Source organism: Microtus oregoni, unplaced genomic scaffold, assembly GCF_018167655.1.
Source record: "Microtus oregoni isolate MIOR12 unplaced genomic scaffold, Mior012 000012F_ref0000307, whole genome shotgun sequence".
Lineage (NCBI taxonomy): Eukaryota > Metazoa > Chordata > Mammalia > Rodentia > Cricetidae > Microtus > Microtus oregoni.
Window position 1 is genome coordinate 31,730,758 of NW_024543071.1, and position 22,724 is coordinate 31,753,481.

Here is a 22,724-nt window from a genome sequence, read left to right on the forward strand (position 1 = left end):
CGTTGGTGGGCTGAGTTACCCAGGGGTGACATTTTAAAAGTAACATACACAAAGCATGTGGACCAAATATCTCATTATCTGTTACATTTTTTTTATATATATAACAAAATGAAATGATACTGGCATTCAACCGCAGCTCAAGTGTCAGGAACTAGAAAATGTATCACAGCGTCCCAGCTTTGCCCCTTCACCTTGTTTTGGGGCTCAGTTTTCAGTTAGTTGAGGGGCTGGCTCTCCAGGTATAAACGACCCCATAGTCACACAGTGCGAGTTTGTGTGCTAGGCAGCCTTCCATTTTCACAAAATGACTGAAAAACAGTAAACGTATAAGTTGGCCTTGGCTCATGGTTTCAGGGATTTCACCCATGGTCACTGAGCCTTGCTTTGGGGTCATTGGGGTGGGAGTGTGTGGCAGAGGGGCCTTTTTCACCTCATGGTGGCTAGGAAGCAAAGAGAGAGACAGAAAGGGACTACATTTCTCCATTTTCCCCTTCAAGGTCATGTCCCCAACAACCTAACTTCCTTTCACTAGACCCCACTTCCTCAGAGTTCTACTTCTTCCCCAAGGAGAAATCCAGGGTGGTGCCCGGGCCATGTCTCAACACACAGGCCATTGGCAATTGTTCAAAATCCAGACGGCAGTACCTTGGGAGAAGACAGAGTTACAGAAAAGGTTGCATGATAGCCAGGAAACGACTGTTTCCTCAATACTTTTTGTTGGTGTCACCCTCAGAAAGAATTTCTATAGGAGGACCCCTAAATAACTGTATGTTTCCATTTTACTTCTGAATTCTCCAGTGGCTTTAAAGATTTGGGGCTAGACATGGTTCTCCTATCTCTACTTCCAAGATGCATCTGTTTCTGTGAACCACAAATCCAGACAGTTTCTCAGTGAGTGAAAGGCACGATGGCACAGGCATCAAGAGAAAAAGACTTTGCCTCCTCACAGATGAAAGGGCACAGCATCTCAGACAGCAAGGGCACCTGCAAGATGAGGAGAAGGTGGGCGTGCAGCAAGTACAGGGTCTTGGCCACTCAGGATAGCAGGATGCACGTGGATGATGATTTGGTGATGGCGGGTGGGCTGGCTTCTGTGGAAGTCAGCGTTTTGAACCAAGGAGTTGCCCTCATCCTCCTGGAAGCACATAACCAGTGTGAAAAGAAGCATGCAGTGAAGTTGACGTCACAAAGGAAGGACTCTGCATGAGAACACCATGAGAGACAGGGAGGGTACAGAGTGAAGCTACATCTGGGTTCCTTGGGAGCAACATGGTGCCTTGAAGTAAGACAAGGAAGTCAGGAGAATTCACTCAAGAGCTTTACTAGGAGGCAGACTTTTGAAAGAGGAGCCAAACCAGTACCCAAGTTATCTCTAGAAAACTGTGCCCCTAACAAAATTTGAGAAATAAAAAAAGAGAAGGAATAATAAATTGAGTTTCAGAGCATGACTCTTATGAGATAGTAAAAGATCTGCATGTAGATGTATGTGATGATTAGAAACGAGAATCAGAAGGTACAAATGATTTTAATAGCTGTGTGCACGTGGTAAGTGCCGCTTCCCCTGGGAGGAACTGTCAGCAAAAGCATGTCTGTGGTCACCATGTCATGGTCACTGGAAACATGAACTCTATCCTTCAGTTACCTGAGCCTATCTCTTTTAGCATCTTTACAGTCCCCAAATGGACTAAAGATGGTGTCACCACGGCACGCAGTCCCTCACACAAGGCTGCTCAGACAAACACAGGTTGCCTTGGCAGGACTGGGAGGGTTAGGGTTGGAATCTAGAGGATGTTCAGTGATCTCAGTGATCCATAATGTAAGGAACCGTGGAGTGGGGAAGGAAGAAGGGAGTGGGACAGCACAGTAGCTCTATGGGAATGAGTAAATAGACATTTTCACTCTTTCGAGTTTATATTGCTGCATGTCCTCGCCACAGGATCTGAACTCTGATCCCACACCTGACTGACTGGGCAAATGTGAGATGTGGGTTATCTCTCCCCATCAGGATGGAGAAGAGGATGCCATGAAGAAGCCCTGAATTAGTCCCTGTGTTTTCACTAGGGACCAGGATGGAACCGCAAAGAGGAAATGGACTCACCTTCCGCTCTGGCTTTGTCCATCTTTGCTCTGTTTGCCTGGGAAATCCCCCAGTAAAAACTCCAACAGCTTTCTTAACGGAAACAGGTTGATCACACGTTGTGATTTTAGTGGGGCACTGGCATCTTTTCCTGCTTTGCAGGCATTGATTCATCATTTACTTAGCTCTAGCTCATTAATAAAATGGCCTGAGTCACCGTCAGAAGTTAGCAAAGGCCCACGGCAGCTGCCCATCTAACATCAAGCTCTTTGATCCTGCCCATCGTAAAATAAATGTACCGTCCCTCAATTTGATGAGAGTCTATTTTTATTTTTAAATGCTAACTACATGACACATAATTCCAGGGATTTGAGCAACAACACATCCCCTGATGTTGATTTGAACTTCTTAAGGGAAGTGGTGTTTTACTGTGCCGTGGTGTTTTACCGTGCCATGGTGTATGAGCCACCACCGGTACTTTATGGCGACAAGTGGCTACCCTTGAGAGGAACTCAGTGTCTTTGGAAATGCTAATTCTTTGGGCTTAGTATGTCTGTTATGCCAACAAATCACAAAAATATTTATGGGCAGCCATTTTGAAATGGAAAAAATCTTTAACTTGAGTTTGCATTGCTCATGTTTAAAAGAGCATGTCAGCCACCTTGCTTCCTTCTAAAGGCCACAAGCACAGTACACTTCGTAGTACCAGTGACAGGGATAGGAGCTGTGGACTCCCTACAAAGAGGAGGGGGGCTTACTAAAGATTTTCTGAACCCCATCTGAGGGATAAGATGGAAACAAATGAAAAGATTGGGTCTCTTTGCAGAACGTGTAGTCTGGCGCAGGAATTAAGATCAGAAAATGTTAGGAATCCTTGCTTTGGAAAAAAGTAGTTAAATTGTCTTTACCAAATAAAGCATGCCAGTTTCTCGAGTTCCTATTGAGTACTAGAATGTCCCATGACTTCTTTCATAACGTTTCAGATGTGGCATTGCCGAAATTCTAGGTGCTTAGATATGTATGAGTGTTTGTATATTTTGGCCAACCGAAGCTATGCCTCATCGGGGCCGTATTCTCACTCATTGCTGGAAACTTGGTACCGTCTGCCTAGATGCTGAAGGTCAAAGCATCGCTGTTTCTCAGCACTGCTTTTGCAATTAGTAAAGCTCTCCATTATCAGCTCCATTCTAGGCCAGCCAGCCTGGTCACTGCTCCTTGCTTCATTCACTTGATGCCATGCCTTAACTTAGCCATTCACACTATCACATACAGCCTTCAGTGCTCTGCTGAGTTCCCGGGAAACCTCCCCGTTTCTCAAGTCTGAGGCTGACACTGCTGTAGAACCCCTTGGTTCTTAGGATCTGTTACATCTATCGTAGATCTGATGTATCTATCAGCTAGAGCTGAGTTCGATGTCGGAGGACAGGGGCCTTGTTCCCTCACAACCTTTCTAATATTTTGCTCTGAGTTATACTATCGAATATTTAGTGTAGGCTACCATATGTCAAGGAAGCTGTGACAAGGAATAAAGAGCATCGAGGAGAATGTCTAGGAAAGAGGAAGACATTGCCTACCTACTGGCCCAATGGAAGGTTCCCATAGTGTTCTCTTTGAGTTTTGTTTTTGTCAGAAGGACAGTGGTCTTGATTCTTAATGCTTCTGCCATCTTATACCTCTTGCAGACTTTAGTGTAATACCTAGGTGCCAGTCTCCTGCACATATAGATACATACTAAGAGGTATGGTGCTTTCTGTGGCTCTCAATGCTAGGAGCCTGGTACTGTGATCGCTCATTGGGATGTTAGCATTATCTCTTCTTAGCATCAGAACACCTCAGAACTAGGCCTGCTGCTTTCCTAGTCTTTCTCCTGAGCACTCAGGGATGTCCTCATCTACACAGCTTTCTCGTAGCCTCATGTGCATTCACATAATCTTCCCTCTTTCTTCTTAATCTCCTCATCTATGTTCAGTAATCATAAAAATGTAGCAAGATGTTAAAGCTGATCAGAATCCATTCTAACCCTGGGGGCTCTGTGGTTAGTTGAGTCTTTCATTCAGCTGGAATTGATGAAGCATGAGATAGGCGGACAGTGAGGACTCCATGCGACACATGATGAACTAGAGCCGTGCTGTCTCTGAGCCCCGAGTCTAATGGGGGGCAGCTGAACCAATAGCCCATGATACCTTATCAGAGAAGGGAAAGGTGATGCAGGGGCTTTGAAGGCGCAGAGCAAGAGTGTCTGTTGGCAAAATGAGGGAGGAAACATTAGAGGAAGCAATGTCCCCATGAAAGCTGATCCTCAGGCTCTGTTTGAATGTCAAGAGGAAAGACAGTAAAGGTAGGCGGGGCTGAGCCTGTAATGGCGAGTAACCCCATATTAGCCACATTGAGGAGTTTCAGCTTCCTCTTGAGAGCAAGAATGTGTGCATCTGGCCAATGAAGAGCAATGACAGCTACAGCATTCATTCTAAATGTGCCTGATGTTTATTTCATCCCCAGAAGATTCGGAGTGTTTTCCAGAAGCAATGAGAAGGAGTGGGAAATTGTTTCATTGGTCCTCCGTCAGATACGGGCAGTCCTCTGTAGTTCTTAGACTAACAAGTCCACACTGTGGAGTTGATGTTATTTTATCCCTTAGTACAATTCGAAAGGATCATTTTGTTCTTTACCATTCCAATCTTTTATCCTACACAGTTACAGCTCATCGGGCCTTTGAAGAGTCCCCGAGCATCAAAAAGAGTTGAAAATTCTCTCTCGGTTAGAGAGAGAGTACCAAAGGTTTGGAAATAGAGACACTGCTTGGCCTCACCTGTCTGTTGCATTAGAGGAGAGTTGACTTCTGCTCAGAGTTCTCCACAGGACTGTGTGATTCTCACACAGGTAGTTTACCCAGTGACCCCCTGACGTGTATGGCAGATACTTTATCATGTGCACCAAGATATTCCTAACCCAGAGGGCAACAGATAAACAGACAATAAATAAAGTCTTGATTCTCGTGATGAGGTGACATGAAGTGATCTCTGTAGCAGCAGGCTCTGCCATTGGATGATGAAGATGTTAGCATCAGAGAGGTCTATGAGAAATCAAGATGTGGTCCTCGCCTAGAATCCCCTGAGGATGTCAGCTGCTTTCTAGAAAGATGGCTTCCAAGGACATTTGAGATTAACAGGGGAAGATTACAAAATACCCCTTTTCTCCTGGTATTCACATATGTGTTCTTTTATACGTGTACACACACACACACACACACTCACACACACTCTGAGAATTACTGAATGTCATAAAAGATGAATGGATGGATTAAGCAAAACCTAGGCTAGAATAATATTCCCTGACCTCCCTCTGATTTAAATGTCCATCAAACTCTCGGGGTCTAGTGTGTTCCTTTGTATTGGAATCAAGAGTTAACTCTATCACTATCTTTAATTTGCCGTTAAAAACCTGAAAAGTCTAGGGCTCAGCTTTGGTCTTTTCCCTGGCCCTTTCATGTCTAATTAATGCATCGATCTGTCAGTAGTCTCCAAGCATATTCACACATTCTTCTACTCCACCTTGTCCCCGTTCCTGGCCTGCCATCTCAAGTAGGGCTCCCTGCCTCTTTTCTCTGATTCTGACTTTGCCTGCCCACAGCAGTCTCTCCCCCAGCACATCAGCCTTTGCTCTGTAAGACAGGACCTGCTCTTTAAAATGTAAACAGATCATTTGTTCTCTCCACACCTTCCTCCATCCTTCTGAACTCCTGTTGTGATGGTCCTCAGGTCTGGGCCAGCCAGGTTCACCAGGCATTGCTACCTGTGTTTATTAGGCTGAAACGTGCTGACCTTCATGCTGTTCCTAGGAAGGACCGAGATGTCTTGCCTCCAGCTTTTGCATTTGCAGATCCTGAGACACTAGGTCATTGTGATGATGCGAACCTTTCTTTCTGGTGTCATTCTAAAGAGGCATTTCTTTCGAGACCCTTTGTTTGTTTGTTTGAGATGGTGTCTTGTGTAGCCCTGGTAGGTCTGGAACTTGGTAGGTAGGTCAGGTCTCAGACTCAGAGTGTTTTTTCTGCCCCTGCTCCACTGTGCTGGGGTTACAGGTATGAGCCTGCATGTTGACCTGAGAGAAGCGTTTCCACCCAGCCTCACTCTGTCGCTTGACCCTGCTGTTTACCTTCACCAGCACATTACCTGAACTTAGGAAATGACTTTGCTATGGATTCATAGCCTTTCCATTCCATAGGTCTCTCTGAGAGCAGAGAGTACATGAAGGTGACAATTGCCTGTCTCCACCTCAGCCCCTCGGTGCTTCTGGGGAGATCTGTGGAAATTCATGGGGAGTGTGGAAGTGGGGAAAGGCACTCCACTGTGATGATGGCTTCACTGTTTCTGGACAAGTTAATAACAGCCTGAGCAATGGTTGCTGTCCTTCTTCTGCCTTCTCCTCTGAGTCTCTTGGTCCCTGCTGCAGGCCTTGCTATGACACTCCTTATGCACTTACCAAAGAGACGGCTTCATTCCGGGCCTTATACTTACCCACATCAGATTACTGTTCGTGTCATATTTTTTAAATTTGAGATGCACTATTTCCTCATTTTCCTTAAATATAAGCACACGTAAAAAAATCAACTCTTAAGATATCTATAAAAGTTACCTTTTTTTAAGTGCTAAGGAAGTTACCTGGACCCTAAAAGCAAAGACAGCTATCTTGATTTTATTCCCACATTCCAAACAAATATCCCTCCTGTTAAGGCCAAGATGATGTTTTCTTAGTCCCCTTAGGTTTTCTGTCAGGAAAGTGAGTCATGGCTGTGAGAAAGATGCCTTGAAGTAAAATAGAATTTCTTTTTTGTCACCTCTACTTTTTAGCACATGAAGCAACAGAAGTATGGCACTGTTGCTAGGCCGTGGTATTATTCAGGCTTGTCAGTGTACGCTCTTCTCCAGCAAACTATGCAGAACCCAAAGCTCCAAGGCGAGAGCTCACTCAGCAGCCTTCCAGCCTGACTTCCATGACGGCATAGCCCTAAGTTCCTGCTCTCTGGTGTGGAACAGGCAGCTCGGGAGAGAGGCTCCACGTCATAGGCCAGGAGTGCGATCTAGACTGACAAGGTCATTTCTCTTCCTAAGTAAGGGTATTCACTACTCAGAGACTCCATCATTTCGCAAGTGAAGATTTGTCTGTTGGTCGGGATGGAGGCTATCAAGGTGAACAGACACTAAGAGGCAATGCGTTTTGGATGAGGTTTCTTTTTTGTTTTGTTTTGGCTTCTTTTATTTCTGAGACATCTCTTTGGTTGCTTTTCTGTGTGGTTGCAAGAACAAAAGCCTCAGAGCAAATGAATAGGAATCTTCTCTCCCCTCCTCCCCTCCTCGCCTCTCCTCTCCCCTCCTCTCCTCTCCTCTCTCTCCTCCCCTCCTCTCTCCCCTACTCTTCCCTCCCCTCTTCTCTTCTGGAGTAGCTGTTTTCCTACAGAAACAAATACAATTTCCAAAGAGATGTTTTTCAGTTGAGCAGATGGCTCATCTACCTGTCCCCAGGAATTGACACTAAACTACGGAACCGAGTCTCTGTAAGCGCTGGAAGAACATCCCACGGAGTAGTTCCTTGGCAGCAGTGACCAGCATTGACTAAGTACTGGTCTTCACACATTGCTGGGTAATGTATTACAGATGCAGATCCACAATAGTGGCCGAGGAGTTACTCTTTCCACCAGAGGAACCATGAACCCTTCTCTGATCGAGTGTGGTCTTTGAAAATGCTGTTTCCTCCAATTCACTTTGCTAGTCAGTTACTGAGTCTTACCTTCAAGAGAAGGAAATGAATATTCCTTCATGGTTAACGGGATAGTCCAGGTATGGAAAGAAATCACATCCAAACAACACATGTCATTACTGAACAGACTGCCTCTCAGCTAGTTTCCTAAGATTCACAGATTTTACTGGCTGCTGTGGTCTCATTTAGCACTGGCTTACAAATGTATCTAGCCGTGTATGACAGGCGTCACATTTAAATGTGATCCTCAAAGTTGAATAGACTCTAAAGAAACTGTTTACATTTTGAAGCAATGGGGAAAGGTTTAGGATAGTCTGTGTGGGATACACTTGCGCCTCCCTTTTTCATGTTTGGGCAAAAATAACAGTTTTTCTTGTCTAGCGTTCTCATTACCGTCTGTTCTGGGTGTTAACTTTTTCAGCCCGCATTCTGTCAGAAGGCACGTTGAACAAGGCTGCCATGCTGACCAAGAGAGAGAGGCGCTTCCCTCAATGTAGGACAGTGAGTTGGCCCACTTGGTCAGGCATGCTCACAGCAGCCTAGGAAGAGTGACATCACTGCAGAAATACTCTTTTCAGAGCATTTTTTTTAAGATCAAATGTCCAAGACCAGCCTAGACAAGATTTTCTTTTGCTTAAGTGCTCTTTTGAAAGGAGAATTTGGCAGAATCAGATGTTTCTTTTCCTCCCGCTTGCAGCAGATTCTGAAACAGAAAAATGACTGAGTCACCGCCAATCCCGGGGTCCAGATATTTCAGAAATCCCAGTTCCTGTTTCTGCAGAATTCATTGTTCTTGTGCACATAGATCTTTTCTCCTTTTCCATTTTCCTTTCCACAAAGGAAAACAGCAGCGCCTTTGGCACTGCTTCAGAGTTTACCAGGAAAAAAACTGCGTGCTCATATGGAACTCTTAGCCTTTGGCATTCATTATTTTCTGAGCTTGTTCTCTGTACCCCAATGAAATGACTCTCCTGTATGTCACTCCATCTACGCCATTTCCATAAATGCTACCCCTTATCATATATGTTTGAATCCCCTTTAAAGTCCTGTGCGCATTTCACCCACCGTCTTCAATTCATGTCCACCGGAGGCCTGGGGATCAGTTTTAAGTCTTAAGCTCCTCTGTTTTGATGAACTGTTTGCAGTAATTATTGATCCAGCTGTTTATAAGGAGACAGATGTGCTACTCCTTTCCAGAGCCCCGATTTGGCTCTTCGAGTGAAGACCAGCTTCTTGGATGGACACTCAGCTCTTGGCCTGCACTGGTCCTGCCCAGATGGATGGTTTTGCAATTACCCACCCCTCCCAGCAGCCGTTTCTTCATTACTGAAAGCTGCCCCCAATTGTCCCAAAAGCCGAATTCAATCTGCAGTTCCCCCAGTAACGTGCTGTGATTCATTTGGGGACAAATCTGGATTGAACTGAGTCCAAGTGATCTCTTTTGTGAGACAGAAGGGAAGTATAAGTAGATACTATAGTCACCCAGATGAGTCAGCCAGGAATTCACAAAATGATTCATAAATCGTTATAAAGACCACTAAAGTCTACTAAAATGGAGCGCTGTCTGGCTGTACAAAGTGCAGTATTATCATTGGGCTGGTTTGAGTTTTTTTCTTTTTTTTAAAGACGTTAAATCAGATGTGAAATCCTTAAAACTGCTTTTCATTTTAGGTTTTGAATAGGATTTCTTTCTCCTCCCCTCCCCCCGCAGTGGACCAACGGCAAGGCATTTTTCAGTGATTAGCTTTCACAGATGAATTTTAAAACCCCAACAGATGATGCCCTACAATTTCTTGGGGGAAAAATCTTTGCAAAAATCCATTGTAGACCTTTTTGTATCCATTAGTTCTCCTACCTAGCAGCAATTCACTAATATTTTTGTGTGGATTCAGTGAAACTAGCTGCTCACGTATGTCCTCCCTTCCCTGTTCAGTCTACAAGCCCCAGTGGAAAAGAAAGTGGATGAACTGTTCAAACCACCTACCAGTCAATGCTTAATCAAACTGATCTGGTAATATTCGAGTCTCTTTTGTGCACAGTGTTAAGACTCAGAGCAGAGCTATATATAGCACAGCCCCACCTGGTTGGCTAGAACCATTATGAATACAGCACATGGCCGATGGCATGAAGAAATGCAGGACATGGGTGTGGCTTGCAGCACATCATTAGTAAGTTTTGTTTTCAAATATATCTGAAAGCTGATATACAGTGGTCTAGGCTTCTAGACAAGGAAAGAAGTCCTAACCGAAAGGAGTTGTCCGTCGGAAAGATTGGTGCCTGACCAGCTCGGGCACAGCGACCTCTCTCGGGTTGAACTGGTTTGCTAAAACCCCGGAGCAACACTTTTAATGTCAGCTCTTTTTACGTCTGTGTTACTGACACACTTTGTACTGAATAATGCACCTTGTATTCCTCTCTTGACCCTACCCCACTGGCTTGGTTTGAATACCAAGAGAGAAGTTGGTTATGACATGCGTAAGGGAGTCATGTGTGGAAAAGTAGATTGCCAAGGCACAGAAGTCCCTTTAGCATTTTTAATTAATTAATTAATTAATCAATCAATTAATGATTTCTGCCTCCTCCCTGCCACCGCCTCCCATTTCCCTCCCCCTCCCCCTATCAAGTTCCCCTCCCTCATCAGCCCGACGAGCAATCAGGGTTCCCTGACCTGTGGGAAGTCCAAGGACCACCCACCTCCATCTAGGAAAAAGCATGGGATAAAACCGGACTTGCTGAACATAGTGGACAATGAGGACTACTGAGAACTCAAGAACAATGGCAATGGGTTTTTGATCCTACTGCACTTACTGGCTTTGGGGGAGCCTAGGCAGTTTGGATGCTCACCCCTTTAGCATTCTTGACCGCTTTTATTTTCCTCCAGAAACGGTACTCGGCCTGGGATGTTCCATGGTGGCACTAACATGTTAAGTCAGCACCAAGAAGTTAGACCCTTACAGGCTGCAAAGCTCACTGAGCCTGGGAACTGGAAAAGGACCCAGATGGGTCGGTGTTAGTTTCCATACTGGAATTGTCAAGCGAGAAAAGGTCTCCTGAGATTGATGTTTTCATTCTGAACCTTCCTTAAGTATTCTGACATAGCACCAGGACTATAATCTTGGGTGTTTGTAGACCCGGGGTCAGAACAAACACGTACCCTGGATGCCCTACATGGGCACTATTGAAATCAACCATCCATTTTCTAAGCACTGATACCTGAAAGTTGTCAGATGTTCTTAGCCTTAAGTTTTAGGATATCCCAGACTTGGGAATGTGCACTTCTGTACAGCGCACCATCGTTCCATATCTGCTGTGGCTTCTTCTCTGTTACACTCACTTGCTGGCACAGTACCTTTTTATTTTATTTTTTTACTTAGTCATAGGTGTGCTTGCTTGCTTCCTTTCAGTAACTTCCTGAAATACAGAGAAATGCCTCTGCAGCTGCTCTGCCCCACAGTGGCTACCCACTCAGCCAATGGCCAGTATATATCTCCCGAATGAAAAGAAAATTCGAATGATCTCATACTTTTCACTTCGGAGGGGAACTGGACTGTCTTTGTCTTACACTTGCTGAGGGCATCGGGAGATTTACTCATCGATAAGAGATCACCAAAGTCAAAACCTGTGTGCTCTGACTGCTGAGCCGTTTTTTCCTTCTGCGCCCCTTCATTCTCCTCCTTCCCCCCGATTGACTGTGCTCCTTCCACTTGGGACTTACTGCCTTGTGGTAGTCTGGCATTCGCGGCTGCATCTTGAGGAATGGTGACCTCCCTGTGCTGGCCTGCCCACTGCCACGTGGGGAGCCTGATGGCAGGGGGACGCAGGAAAGGGAGGTACCGAAAGGAAGGTAGCGTGGCCAGGTGATCAGCTGTTTTCTGAAGTGTACATAAATGAGTATTTGCCGGAACCTTTCAAGTCCCCCTTCTGCCGGAGGCTCATTTATGAGGCTTTAAAAACCCCTTCCTTACCTCCTTTTCTTGGCAGACCATTGCTCACCAGAAGGTCATCCCAGCTCCCCCACCAAGTGAGTGGAAATGGTTGACTCAGTTCTGGTTTGCTTTTGTGTGCTCTGTTTCTGGTAAGCAGGGATTTTTCCCTAGCCTGTTATGTGCCGACTTGTGCAGTAGCTGTCTCTTCTGAGGTCCTGTGAAGGCATAAGCAGTGACTCTCAGCTGCTGTGGAAGGAAGTCCATGAAATGATTATTACAGATCAGCTGGGGTGACAGAGATGGGTATTAGACAGGTGCCAGAGGATCTTTCTTCTGCCTCAGGACCCACTGTAACTCAGGATAGGTAGGTGAAGCTGCCTTGGCCCGACATATGTGAGAGATAAAATACTCCATGGAAGAGATCGTTTCTACATCGTCATCATCACATAAATCATGGTTGCCGTCGTTGCTGTCATCATCCTCACTTAGAAAATGGGATAGGGAGGGCTTCCTTCCCTGCAACCACAACAGGAAAGGTAATTGCAACTCAACAAGCTTCAGCATCCCTTCTCATCTTCTGTTGGTTTCTTTTGTATGAAGTTGTCTAGAGCTACTAGATTTCTTGGGTTCTGTGGCTTATTGAGTCAAATACGTAACAGCTGTCTTTCTTGGTGTCTGTTGTTTTCAGATGTGTCGGAGGCCCTTGCCTCTAATTGTAGGATTTTATTTTCATTTCCACATTCCTCTTCTGCCCTTAACCTGATTTCAGTTTGCTCTTCTGCTCTGCCATGAGCTGGTTGGCAAACAACTTAGTACATATAAATTAACAGAGGCAGTGACTTTATTCTTTAGTTTAAACACTGTGTGATATGAGAACACAGCCCACAGAATCATCTAAGCAGGGCTCATAGGAGCTCACAGAGACTGAAGTGACAGTCACAGATCCTGAATGTATCTGAGCTCGGTCCTCTGCATATACATACATTATGGTTGCTAGCTTCCTGTTCTTGTGGGACTCCTAACAGTGGGAGTGGAGAGTGTCTGGCTCCTTTGCTTGCTCTTGGGACCCTTTTCCTCCTAGCAGATGGCCTCATCTAGCTTTGACATGAGGGTTTGTGTCTAGTCTTTACTGTGACTTATGTCATGTTTGCTCAGCTGATACCCATGAGGCCTGCTCTTTTTTAAAAGGGAAATGGAGTAGGAGTAGGTCTGCGGGAGAGGAGAGATAAAAAGGTAGGAAGAGTCAAGAAAGCAGAAACTGTGATTGGGATATTATATATGAGAGAAAAAGAAAAAATACTATGTGGTGTTTTTAGGCAGAAATAAAACTGTTTCTAAAAATTCATGGATTAAAAATAACAAAATGTCTTTTAATTGATTCTTGTAAGTGTGTATAAATTGATTCTGAGCTTGAAAAACATTCCTATTTATAAATAGATTTCTTGTGCTGGAATTTTAATTTATTGATTCTTACCTTTTTATTTCTGGCAGTTGTCTAAAAATATGATCACATGATCACTTCTTTTTCTTTTGTTTTTCGAGACAAGGTTTCTCTATGTAGCCTTGACTGTTCTGGAACTTGCTCTGTAGATCAGGCTGGACTCAAATTGACAGAACTCCACCTGTCTCTGTTTCCACCTGCCTCTAAGTTGTGAAATAATGCTAAAACCTTGGTACATTTTTCTTTTTATTTATCCTTACCAGCATTAAATAATATGTAATATCCAAGAAAATATACCCAGGAACTTGTATGAGTAGGTAAGAATAATTTGGAATGAGTACATAACTGTATAAAACCATACTATACAGAATCTACATCTAGCCTAATATAATCTACCTATAGATGACTCAAAATATTTTAATAAATTATACCCTTGTATTTTTGTATTCTTCATTTCCTAGTTAGTAGTCATAATTTAGCCTTTGACCCCATCATTGCAAATGATAAAAGCGTTAGATGTGTCCTCGGAAGAACTTTGGACTTCCTTTGCACGCTTCGTACGCCATTTCTCCTCCTTACTAACCCAGCTAATGTGATTCAGATTGACAACTTGTTTGGGGGTAGCTTATGCCCTCTGATTGTACCAAGGTCCCCAAAGAGTAGCAACTTGGCTCTCCACTCATTGCTCTGCTCCTGCAGCCCCAGACTGAAAGAGGGTAGCAGAGGTATCAGAAGGAAAGACCAGAGGATCTTTTAGCTTAAGTCTTTTGTTCTCAAACAAAGAAGTAAACAAGAGACAGTCTTAATTATTTTGTTTTCCAAACAAAGTTGAAACATCAATGTGATAACATGATAACAGTCACACCTCGCTGTTCAGTTCCCTCCCCTCTCCCACCCCAGGGGCCATAAGAACAGGGGCTTCCAGGATTGGGTGCCAGTGTGGGCTCCATCTATCCCCAGAGTCGGTGATTCCTTAATTGCTCATTCCTCTCCTACAAGCTCAGAGTAACTTCGGAGACACAATAAGGACATGTTCCCCAGAAAATAGCCTCCATATGGGGATTCCTGGCTTACGTGGTTTACTAGATGTTCTCAGGCCAGTGCCAGGATTCGCTTGCTGTGTTTTCTCTCAGGGCCACTTAGCGTAGAGTCTTCTGGATAATCCCAGTTAAGTGGATGTGCTTAGAAAAGGGCAGCACGGGACACGCAGCTGCCCTTCTCCATCCTTAGAAAAACCTCAGAGACCACCAGTTCAGAGGCCTCTTGTCACATCTGCTTCGCCTAGGTGCTCTGACCTCTTCGCTTTGAGGCCCTATCTTCCTCTTGGCTCCTATGCAACCTAAGATGGTCTTCTTATGCCTCACAAATGAAATACAAAGCGAGCATGGCACATTGTCTCATGCTCTTACTGCTACAGCAGAAAGGTCGAGGCTCTGCCCTCTGAGATACTCTGCTTCAGAACCCTTTGAATTGCTTTGTGAACTTGTCTAATGCACCTTGCCTTTTGCTCAGGTGACCCAGGCTTGTGGAGTCATTCGTTCCTAGAAAATGACTATAATGTCACAGGCGATGACCTGTGTTTCCTAGTGCAAGATAAAGATTTTCTTCCTGCATAGTGTAAACAAGCACCAATTAAATGTTTTTGTGTTAGTGAACTTTGGAGAGAAGAGGTTAAACACTCCATTGCTAGCGTATCTTCACCCAAAATTATTGCATTGCTTATTCTTCTGGCATTGAAAGACCCTCAGCTTCTTTCTCTACCAACACACACATTCAGCATCTTGTTGGTTTCTCTGTGAACATTCCCAACTGCAAGGCTGTTCTCAGAAGTCTACCTTCCTTCTCTGTTAAGACAATAAAGGTCATTCTAACTCTATGACTTAGACCTTCAGAACAAGAAGATAAATAGACAATTGTCCAAGGTCACTTGGTGATTTTTTTTTCTTGTTTAAATATCAATGTATCTCCTTTCAGAAACCAGTACTCTTGGACTTGGGGCTGAGGGTACAGCCCTCAGAGTAGAGGAGTAAGTGCTTGCCTAGCATGCGCAAGGCATTGGGTTCAACAAAACCAAAAAACCCACCATTTTTGTGAATGTTCCACGTTAAGACAAGGAATGCTGTACATTGCATTCCCTCTACACCATCAGGAATGTTCTTCGCCCAGCACAGAACCCAAGCCGACCTCTCAGGTTCTGGGTTTCAAGGCACATTTGACCTTTGAGGTTGAAGTTAATTTACTCTTGGCAAGAAAGAATGTATTGTTTAAGGAGACTCCAGTTAGAGAGGGTCAAAATAAGGACCCATAACACTTCTTGGACCTCAGATATGCCTTACAAAACAAAATGTTTATGAGCTAAATGTAAATGACTCAGAAACATACGAATCGAATTTCCCCTAAAATGTGAGTGGATTTTAAAATTAGCAGGAAAAGGGCCTGGCAATAGATGTGCTTTGAATTTCACAAAACCCAGAGGATTTGAAATGCAGTTTAAGAAGCTTGACAAACCCAAACTGTGACTAAGGTTTTCTTTGTTGGTGTCTTTTCTTCTCTCTGTGTCTCAGAGAAGAACTCAGTGGTGGGAAGAGAGCGGGGTTATGAAGGGTTTTGAAAGAGCACATTGTCACCATTAGGTCGGGCCAGAACGGGGTCGTAGAAGGCTTTGGAGAGTTGGTCATGCTGCCTTTTGGAATTGTTTTCCCAGGTTCGCACCTCCGACTCCATCTCCTCAGCACTTGAGCCCAGGAAGAGTCCCAGCTCCTCCGTCACTGCTGCAGAGAGCACAGCCTCCACACACCCAGCAGCCACCAGGCTCACTCCTGAAGTCCTTCCAGCCAGAAACAAACCCTGCTTTTCAGTCGAATGGTATCCACGTCCATGGTAAGCAGGGGCTGGCAGCCCTTTGAGTTTTGAAAGGGAGTGTTTTGCTGTCGCCTTTTATCCTAGTGACGAGCTGCAGGTCTGAGATGTTCTGTTTTACATCAGACCTGAGCCTTTAAACCCCCCCCTCCCCGCCACACTTATTAGTACACTCATAGGCATGAAACCCCATAGTATTTTCCCCAAATGAACTGACTTGTAACACCTATAGTATTCTGTTCAAGACAATCATTTGTGTTCCCAGTGATGGGACACCTCAAGGGCAGGCGATAGCAATAGCACCGTGCTTCTGAATGATCAGGAGACTGTGTGAAAGGGAGCCCAAAGAGCCCTGCTGTCCCTGTCTGTCATCTCCTGCCCATAGGTCAGATCGACACCGGATCTCCCAGCTATGCCATGCCGCTGGCTCTGAACTGACTGTGTCTCACCTGTGTGTCTTTGGCAGATCTTCCATTCTTTCCATCTTGTAGCTCATCTGAATAAAACATATCTTCTTCATTAATATATAAACTTGCTTCTGAGGCCAGAGTCATCTGACCCATCATCAGATCTTTTAGGGAGCTCAACACATTTCTTCATATGTTGTAACGGCTATAGATACTCATGTAGGAAGAAAAGAACAGAAGGAAATAAGAAATCACAGAGGTTTTTGGTCTAGGCTGGTGTTGTGTTCAACAAGGACCACATTTGGAGAACTGAGTCTGCTTCAGTTTCTTTTCTTTATTTAAACTCATTTTGTCAGTTGAAGAACGTAGTGCTAGTGGACCTCCACAGAGAACTGCAATACCAAACCATACAGACTCCAGCTGTCAAATCCTTGTATTTCCTGTTGTCAGAATTCTCTGTAAGCAAAAATTGTACTGTCCATTGAGACGCCTTCGGATGATTCTACAAGTGAGGCTTTCATCTTTGTCTTCTCACCGATAACACATATTTTATATGGCTTATCACTTGGAATTAATAGATAGTGTCCCAAGCCACGCCAGTGTTTACTCTGAGTATGTGGTCCATACATAGCAGGCTTCAACAGTGCTGTGAGGATGAACTTGAACAGGAGCCGCAGAGCAGAGCCCTGAGCAGCAGGGAGGAGACAAGAAGATGACAGTGGTCATCTGTAGCAACGGTGGACATTGGAAAGCCAGCATCCCTGGCTGAGTCAAAGCTCCATCATCTTCCACACTCCCTACTGGTCCACTGTTTACCAGCAAAGCTCAGGCTTCTCAGTTCAGTGGGAGTTTTTGCTTTCTACTCACTTACGAACATTTTCTCATACTTCAGTTACACCAGGAAATGGTTTCGTAAGTGCCTGCTGTAGGTGCCCGAGGTAAGTTGTATAAAAAAGAACAAATGAGTTCTCTTCCTGGCCAGCAGCTTGTCTGATGAAAGGAGACCCAAGGCCGTGGTCTGGAAAGCACCCTCCAGAAGAGAGGTGGGTGGTGTGGTGTGGGCTCTGTGGAAGTCAGAGTTGGTCACCTTCGTGAAGCACTGTTTGAATGTTCCTATTTTAATGCTGCCAATATCTGGGCCTATCTCTCAGTCAGTGGCACCCAATGCCGGTAGCAATCCCTCTTTCTGGTCGTATAAAGACTAACAGAGCAGTCCACAGGCAGCGTTGTCCTAGGTCCAATGAAATACAGTAGGCCCTGCTTTGGTTACAGTTGTGAAACCCACTTTTAAAACCTTTTAAAATTAACCTACGTGTAGAAAAATGAACTGGAAAGAAATTCAGTTAAAATGCTGATGGTTTGCTTTTAATCAGGCTAACACTTTGTGCCATCCCCCGCCTCCCCTTTAGTTTCTGTTCTCACAAAACTTCATGAGTGGGTGTGAAGGAGGCCAGTTTGGGAATTCCGTTAGTTCTAAACTCCATGTGCACGGGTAGGTTCTTGTGCCTGGCTTCCTGGTCCCTGATGGGGACACTGTCACCTCTCCTCTTGCATCACTTGGTACAGGAAGCCGATGAGAAAAGCACTAGGTGCAGGCGCGGGACTCACTTCATCTCAGTGTCATCCTTCTCCTTCCCTGATCATTATTAGGCGCTGAGAACAAGATCATGTTTGTAGCCCCAGAGTAAGCATAACACTTGGTGCAAAGTAGGCATTTGGTAAGTATTTACTGGATCAGTAATTGGCACTTGCTCATTCAACAAGTAAATAATGAACCAAGAGGACCCGGGGAGCATGCTCCATGGTGCTCTGGCAAAATACTCTTCCTCTACATTTTTCCTTTGAAAGATAAATAATGAATATATTTTCAGCTTGAAAATGTCAAGCTTTTTTTTTTAAATAAAACTTCCTCTTTTTTAATTGTTGAAAATCTTCTATAGCCAATGAAAAGAGAAGCCATAAATTAGGTTCAGACTAGAGTTAGGGAAAATGAGAATTCATGACACGCTCCAGAAAGATGGCCCCGTGACTCCAGTGATGAGATTACAAAGAAGCTGCCTATGCTTTAACCACCTGGTGAAGGGGCAGGGGCACAGATACGGTCCTAGGCCTCTCTCAGCTGGTCCTAAAACTTTCTGAGTGCCAGCACTTCTCACCAACCGTCCTTAAATGAGGACAAAATATATATGCTGGTTTTTCAGGGGTGAGTGACCCTCTATACCCAGTGCCCTTACTAGCTGCAGCTGTCCCTATCGTTGCTCACCTTGTCTGAGTGAAGTTACACAGTATCCTGGTGGCAGAGAACCTCATCCTCCACTAAAACTCAATGGCCACAGCGCAAGTCTTCATGTCTTCTTTGAAGATGCTCATGGCTTTCAAGAGCGCCACAGCCCGTCTCCTCTGTCTGACCTGCAGCAGGGGGAGAGGATAGGGAGAGATGCCATCCCTCCGTCTGCAGAAATGGGAGCTGAGACACAGAAAGATATAAAATGTCTAGGCATTACTACCCTGGCACACTGTGTGGGCTTTGCAAGAGGTCCACACTTCTAAATGGAAACCGTAATCAAGGTGAAGCCAAGTCAAAGGCACACCAAAAGAAACAGAGTTTGCAGCTCCCTGTGGGAAAACGCGGTGCCTCTTCTGACACGCTGTTGTCTTTCCTGGAACTTAGAAGGTCAGAGTTCAAAGGGGCTCTGGTCTTACTGATGAGGAAGAAGAGAAGAAGATCCTCTGAGTTTTGTTAATTATCTGCTAATTGGTACTGAACTAGATGTTGTGTGTTGATCTTGTACTTTTGTTAAGTGAAGGAGGCACTTGTCAGGATTAACACCAACAACCACCATTCTTTCACATGTCCTCACTGTGGTTTTACGGACACCTACCCCACCCATCAGATTGCCTTTATTAGTAAAGAGAATGCGATGTCCTTCCTACTTAATGTGGATAGACTTTTCCAGCCTCTGTTTGGGCGATATCTCTAAGGCAACTTCTTAGTACACTTGATCTTTTCTTTCAGATGTCAACGTAAGGACACTCTTTCCAACCATGTAAGCTTGTTCTTTGGCCTTTTCTTTCTTGTCAGGGTAATTCTCTTGCCCAGGCAAGCTTCAGAATTTTGCCTGGATTAGTTGCCAGAGCGTTGATATTTGTACATTTTGTTATGGTACTTACTAATGAATAATTTCTTTTTAAACTCTCTATTCACTGCTGATTGTTCAAATGCCATGGGAATTCCTAGAAGAACATTTTCACAGTCTTCCTGCCTCTGGACACATCAAAGAGAGGCCAAGTTCAGTTCAACGGGTGTTTGTTGGTCACCCTCTAAGTACCAGGCAACGAGAATGCCATTTAACGACGGCCATACTGCAGTAGTTAAAAGGGGCAAAAGGAACAAGCTGCCTTGCAAGGAAGATGCTACCAAAGGGTTTACAGAGCTTGAGTATGCAGAGAAGAGCGGCACTGGGAGATGGTTTCCTGCTGGGTGTGGAGGTTAGACCCAGAGTGGAGGAGAGGATGGGGGAGAACAAGCTGGGCTCAGAAAGAAACAGTGTGTCACCCTCAATGCAGTCACACGCTGATGTTTTAGAAACATCATATAGAGGTCTGTGCAGAGGGTGGCCCAGGATAGGCAGGAACATCAAGCTCTCGCTGTCAGCATTAGATTGTGCTGTTTGGAAAACTCAGTGACTGAAAGGGAGTTCCCCACTCTCAGATCCAACTGGGAAGTTAAAGGAGTGATAGGGGAATCAGCGTGGTGTTGTGTGTGTTCACAATCTTTCTGAAGAAAAGAAGGAGGGAATAGCAAAGAAGAAATGGAAACACACTCAACTTAGGTGCTACAGTGGGCAAAAGCGTTTTCAGTTTTGTCTTAATAAAATTAGAAATGAGTGCAGCTTATAGGGGTTTCCTGCTCAAGAGAAGTCTTACATGGGGCTTAGCTTCTGTCCCTCCCTTTCACACACTTGACATGGAGTTCCTGTAGGTCCCATGCCCTACTCCTTTGTGTTTTCTGGCCTCTCTGCCTGTGTGTGTATGTGTGTACATAAACATGTATATGCTTATGTGGATATGCTGTGGGCATGTGCACATGTGTTTATGCATATGTGTGTACATAGAATCAGGACAATGCCAGGCTTCTTCTTTGATCACGTTCCACATTACTTTTTGAGACAGGGAGTCTCACAGAACCCAGACCTCACCCGTTGCTAGACTAGCGAGCTAATAATTTCCAGGGACCTGATTGCTTCCATACCGCACAGCAGTGAGGATGCAGATGTGCACATCAGCACCTGTATTTTTCAATGTGGATGTCAGGGATCCAAATTTGGGTCCTCATGCTTGTATAACAAATATTTTACCAATTGAGCTATCGACTCGGCCCATTTTGTGAATTTTTGATAGCCACTCCGAAGTCTCTAGCCACACTGGACTAGGTGTCCAGCTTACTCTTCCATAGTGTGTTACCGCTGTTTCTTGTATTTGAGTGTTCTGGTCAGGACTGGCTTTCTGAAGACCCAGCTATTTCACATCAGCATCTATGCAAAATGAGAGAGCTTCCAGGGGTAGTAGCAACAGCTGGGTACAAATTTATTGTTTCTTCCTAAGATGAGCACTATAGCAGCATGTGGGGTAGAGGGACAGCTTAGTTGAGTCAAAAGTGTCCTGTTCTACTATCTTCTACTTTGTCACCTTGAAAGGGGGCTCTCCCATCATCCTGGTCACCATAGGAACGCTCATATTCTACATGTCATATACCGGCTTTAGGCAGAGAAGACTGAACAAATACATAACCACCCCCAAATGCAAAGCTGAGCTTATTGGATGGATGGATGGATGGATGGATGGATGGATGGACAGATGGATGGATGGACACACCCACACACATACACACCCCCCACACACACACATGTTGTGCAATCTGCTTTTTATTCTCCTCATTCCCTAATCTGTAAAACAGGCAATGTTACTTATCTTGGAAATCAGTCCCTCTTTCTAGGTCTCTGCCCAGATTTTTGCCCATCTCCTCTGATCTCTTGGGTGCCTCTCAGGCTTGCATGGTTTGCTCTTACTTTTCACTCCTTTGGAGTTTCCAGTTGCCAGCATCCCATCATCCATGGTCCAGTTATTCAGTTTCATTAGGAAAACACCATGAGGCTGTTTGGTGCCAGCACAGTAGCAGTGGGAAGTGGGAGCCCTTCCTTTTGGTCTCAACCCCTGTGGTTTATAAGCTTGTCTTTTTCATGATTTAAGAAAATAGGCCCTGTCTGTGGGCCCCCAGAGAAGTGAGCCAGACAGTGTCCAGACAATGGTGGCATTTTCCCACCTCAGTATGAATCTCTAAGCTTGTCAACTCAGTTCAGATTGACTGCATGAAGAAACAAAGGGTTTCGATCTACCAACAGGCCTCAAAGAACAAAACACAGTATGAACGGTTTGTGCTGACCAACACGTCTTTCCAACTCTGGACATCACAGTACACTTGATGTCAATGTGAGCGTTGTTGTGGCAGGTAGGAGTTCCGCTCATCTCTTCTTTCGTGGCCATTTTCTGATCACAGTTGCTCATCAGCACTTTCCACGAAGGATTCTTTGGGGGTACTGCCATGCCTGATCTCATTGCTAGGGATTTAGGATGGTAAATCTTTAAAGCTTAAAGTGTTTTTAGAAAGACAGCAAGCATACTCTCCCTCTATGGGAAATTTAGCCACAACTGCAAGTGTTAGGGTGCAAAAGAGGAAAGTCTAGTAATTGTGTTGCTCAAGTGGAGTGTGAGCATGTCCTAACTCTGACATCTCAGGAAGACACATCTAACTGATTAGAAATCAAATGTCATCAACTTCCCTGAGAAACAGGCAAGATATTTACAGAAGAAATGAGCCGGTGAGTATCCTTGATGCCACTCAGATCTTATCAGCAGCCATAATCATCCTTTTCAGTGTCAGCTTGGGTATTATTAAGGCCCGAACAGTACTAAGGATTGATGATTAGAGTCACAGAAATCCTTAATTAGTCTCATATTCTTAATTACTGCACAATTACCCAAGAACAGTTTTACATAAGTAGTACTTGATAAGTTCTGACAGTGTGCTAATTCTACAAAAACAAAAGTTAAATTTAGGTGTGGATGTGTTGGCTCAGTCAGCATTTCAACAGCGCCTGCTTTGCGGGAAGAAGTGTAAGGTGGTCTTCTTGCGTCAGAATTGCTGCCTGGGTGATGGAGTATGGAACTGAATAGTGAGGAACCTACTCCAGTGACAT

General features: G+C 44.6%; 1 protein-coding gene across 4 annotated transcripts in view; it reads left to right on the forward strand.

The window, feature by feature from the left end:
* The window catches only part of Glis3 (GLIS family zinc finger 3), a 417,572-nt gene that overhangs the window by 376,925 nt on the left and 17,923 nt on the right, over positions 1-22,724 (forward strand). For all 4 annotated transcript variants that reach the window (XM_041661239.1, XM_041661240.1, XM_041661242.1 and 1 more), the window contains one exon: positions 15,906-16,081. In XM_041661239.1, coding sequence (XP_041517173.1) covers positions 15,906-16,081 — 176 coding nt within the window. The remainder of the gene's footprint in view (positions 1-15,905; positions 16,082-22,724) is intronic.